Source organism: Amphimedon queenslandica, unplaced genomic scaffold, assembly GCF_000090795.2.
Source record: "Amphimedon queenslandica unplaced genomic scaffold, v1.1 AMPQUscaffold_11726, whole genome shotgun sequence".
Lineage (NCBI taxonomy): Eukaryota > Metazoa > Porifera > Demospongiae > Haplosclerida > Niphatidae > Amphimedon > Amphimedon queenslandica.
In genome coordinates this window covers 2,581-5,694 of record NW_003548032.1, presented here as the reverse complement: position 1 = coordinate 5,694, position 3,114 = coordinate 2,581, and the positions used below count along the sequence as shown (strand labels likewise).

The 3,114-nt window shown below is 37.2% G+C and overlaps 1 protein-coding gene across 1 annotated transcript; it reads right to left on the bottom strand.

Moving 5' to 3' along the window:
• Nucleotides 1-71: 71 nt before the first annotated feature.
• LOC109588988 (uncharacterized) lies at nt 72-2,429 on the bottom strand. Its single transcript, XM_020005101.1, has 5 exons — nt 1,418-2,429; nt 1,277-1,339; nt 1,033-1,221; nt 282-547; nt 72-232 (listed from the first exon to the last, which is right to left on the bottom strand). The coding sequence occupies exons 1-5, from the start codon at nt 2,201-2,203 to the stop codon at nt 121-123; spliced, it is 1,416 nt and encodes a 471-aa protein (XP_019860660.1). The 5' UTR covers nt 2,204-2,429; the 3' UTR covers nt 72-120.
• Between the last annotated feature and the right edge of the window lie 685 nt (nt 2,430-3,114).

The following is a 3,114-nucleotide window of genomic DNA, read 5'->3' as shown; positions in this document are numbered from 1 at the left end:
GAGAGAGAGAGAGAGGAGAAGGGAAGAAGAGATATTACAAAGAGAGAGGGAAAGAGGAAAGGAGAGAGGGTGAGAAAGTGAGAGAGGATAAATGACTCTGTAATCTGTTGTATTATGTTCTTACTTTAAAAGATCAAGATAAGCTAGTGAGTGATTAGATGAATGAAGTAGATCAGGATTATACTGAACTGATATCCAATGGCTACACTTTGAACATACTTGAGATGTAACCCTAAAATAAAAAGTTAAGTATTATTATTATTATTTATTTATTTATTTACTTGTTTTCTTTGCAGAGAAGGTCAGTCCTGCACTTACACCTGCTACATTCAACCGTCACTTTAATGACACTCATTTGAATTGTTCCAACTCCTTCACTTAGTTTAATGTCCACTAGTCTCAGCTCTGTACCTCTCTTCACTGGTGAGACATATTTCATATTAGTAGTAGCTACATCATCTTCATCATCATCATCATCACTTGCTGTTGCTGAATCGTTGTCTTCGTCTTTGATATTGATTTTAGAGGAAAAGTCCTCTAAAAATGACTATTAAAAAGAAAGTATATACCATACATGTAAATGAGTACTTAAAAGTAACACAGGATATTTTGTCAAAAATGGCTAAATATAATTTCTCCATTTTTATATTTTTTCCTAATACATACACACATTTCTATGTTGTGTATCAAGTTTAAGCTAAATTTAATCAAATTTAGATTTTTTACAAATTTTTAAAGTTACTCTAAAATTGGGCTAAAATCCCTGTACTATATAGTACAGTGACTTTGGCCAAATTTCGTCAAAATTGAAAAGTAGAGAATTCTCTATCTTCATATTTTTTTCAGATACATATACATGTTTTATGTTCTGTAAAAAGTTTGAGCTGATTCAGATCAAAATTGAATTTGTTATAAATTTTTGAAGCTACTTTATTTTATTAGTCGTAGCCCATACATACATGTAGTACTTAAATACTGTAGTTACAAGTTATGATCATTCAAAAACATTCATATTAATCATTACAGTCTTACTGTTCGAGGTATCAGTCTCATTGCATTATTGTCCAGCCAGTGAAGTATTGGCCTAAGCATTAACTCATGCTGTCCTGATCTCCTGTTAGCCAGCTGGTGATCCTCCACCCTTCCCTCCAATTCATTATTAACAGAATCAATACAGTCAATGGATAGGACACCAGTATTGACCACTTCAAGCTTACACGGCTATAAAAGAATGAAAATATATCTTTTTATTTCCTCTATTTGTATCTACACTTACTTTACGTGGATATTCTGATGGAAGTGTAATCTTAATGTCGAAAGAAGGAAACTTGTTCTCAATCTAAAAAGTAGAAAAATTATAATTTAAAACCCCCCAAACCCCAAAAGTACAATGTGTGTTCATATTATAATCTCTTACCCATTCAGGATCTGTTGGGCTGAATTTGATAACATATGCACAACTATCAGAGCTCTTCTCTACCAGTTGGTGCTGGTCCCCATAATAACGCTTGGTCAGTTGCTCTATCTCAATATCACGAAGAGACTGAAGAGGAACTGATGAATCCACTGCTCTCTTAGGACGTGGTACAGGAGCTCTAGCAACAGGAGCAGAAACAGGACCAGCCTTCCCTTGACTGCCAGTTTTAAAGAATGCATCTAATGTTAACGGCTCTGCCCTTCTCCCTGAGTGGTCTGACTGCCTGTGGTCTTTGGTTCTCTCTACAGGTGGGGCTGATGACTGCTGGTGGGTACTAATAGTAGGAGGGGTCTGGAATGAAGGGGCTTTAGTCTTTGATAGAGATGAGGAAATGCTAGGGAAAGACATTGTGTTTAATAAAGTAATTGAATCATCTCTTGAATTATCATCATCAGGCCTACTGGCAGGAGGAGGAGGAGAAGTGGGCAGAGTTAAATCATCGTCTCTCGGAGGATGAAGGAACTTGCACTGGTCACCATAGCGACAGTTTGAGGCCAGGAAATGTCGGCAGACTTGTTTAGTAGATTGAGGGTGTCGGTAGTGACAACGGCTACCATAGGAACAAGATCCTTTATTGACGTACTCTCTGCATAATGGAGGAACTCGTTTATTATTACCGGTCCTTGAAGAGGATATGGTTTTAGTTCCTTTTTTATTATTAGAAGCACCTTCTTGCTTGCTTTCTTTATTACCACTCGAGTCTTCTCCTGGTGAAGAGCTACTCATAATATGAAGACAAAGAACTTCTTGAGGATGAGGGTCAGAAAAGAGAGACAGGGTAATGGAGTTGTTTGAAGAGAAAACCTTTCTTTATTTCTGTAGTACTAAAGTTGGTGAGGTAGTACTGGTGCTTGAGATGTTTTTGAGCTCTTTTATACTCTCAGAGGAGGAAGCATTCGATATTGCACCATCAAAAACACAAAGATTGCACCATCAAATTGTAATCATACAATTTTAAGTAGCCACACCTTTTTCTGAGCCACGCCTTTCATTAACACCCACGCACTAATGAACCACAATTTTCCGGTCCAAGCCCCGCCCCTGTTGTGCAATACCTTGTGACCACATGCTTCCCACGATCTCTTCTGTGGGTCATTGATAAGAGAAGAGAGAAGGTCTTTGTGTTCTCGTGCTCGCCTTAAAGATCCTTCCATAATGGTGAGTGGAGACTCAATCCTCTCCTCTTATAGTATCAAAATGATTCTGACTGAGCCTATTTTAATCATTATGTACAATTTGCGTCTGCAATGTACATTTTATAATGTATTTTAATTATTTTATTCTCTTTATTTCTATGTATCACTTTTCAACCTTTTTCTCTCCAGGTTCACTTCACAATCGATCAAGTGAGTTTAATTCATAGCTAACTGATAGTAATTGAGAGTATTTTTACTGTATAAATTGGTTTTAGTGGTAATTGACCTTTTTGTGAGTGTGAATTTATTTGTCTGCATACCAGCAGTTTTGTAATGTCATTCATTCAACATTTATAATTCATGTTACCACCACTTACATGATGTCTGTCTACAGCTGTTATTAACCTTTTACTCCCTCCCTCCCTCCCTCCCTCCCTCCCTCCCTCCCTCTCTCTCTCTCTCTCTCTCTCTCTCTCTCTCTCTCTCTCTTTTGTTTCTTTC

Coding starts and splice junctions, on each gene's coding strand:
- LOC109588988 (XM_020005101.1), bottom strand. CDS start 2,203: ATGAGTAGCTCTTCACCAGGAGAAGACTCGAGTGGTAATAAAGAAAGC. Junction 1,340..1,417: donor GCCCAACAGATCCTGAATGG/GTAAGAGATTAT, acceptor TCTACTTTTTAG/ATTGAGAACAAGTTTCCTTC. Junction 233..281: donor CTTCTCTGCAAAGAAAACAA/GTAAATAAATAA, acceptor TTTTTATTTTAG/GGTTACATCTCAAGTATGTT.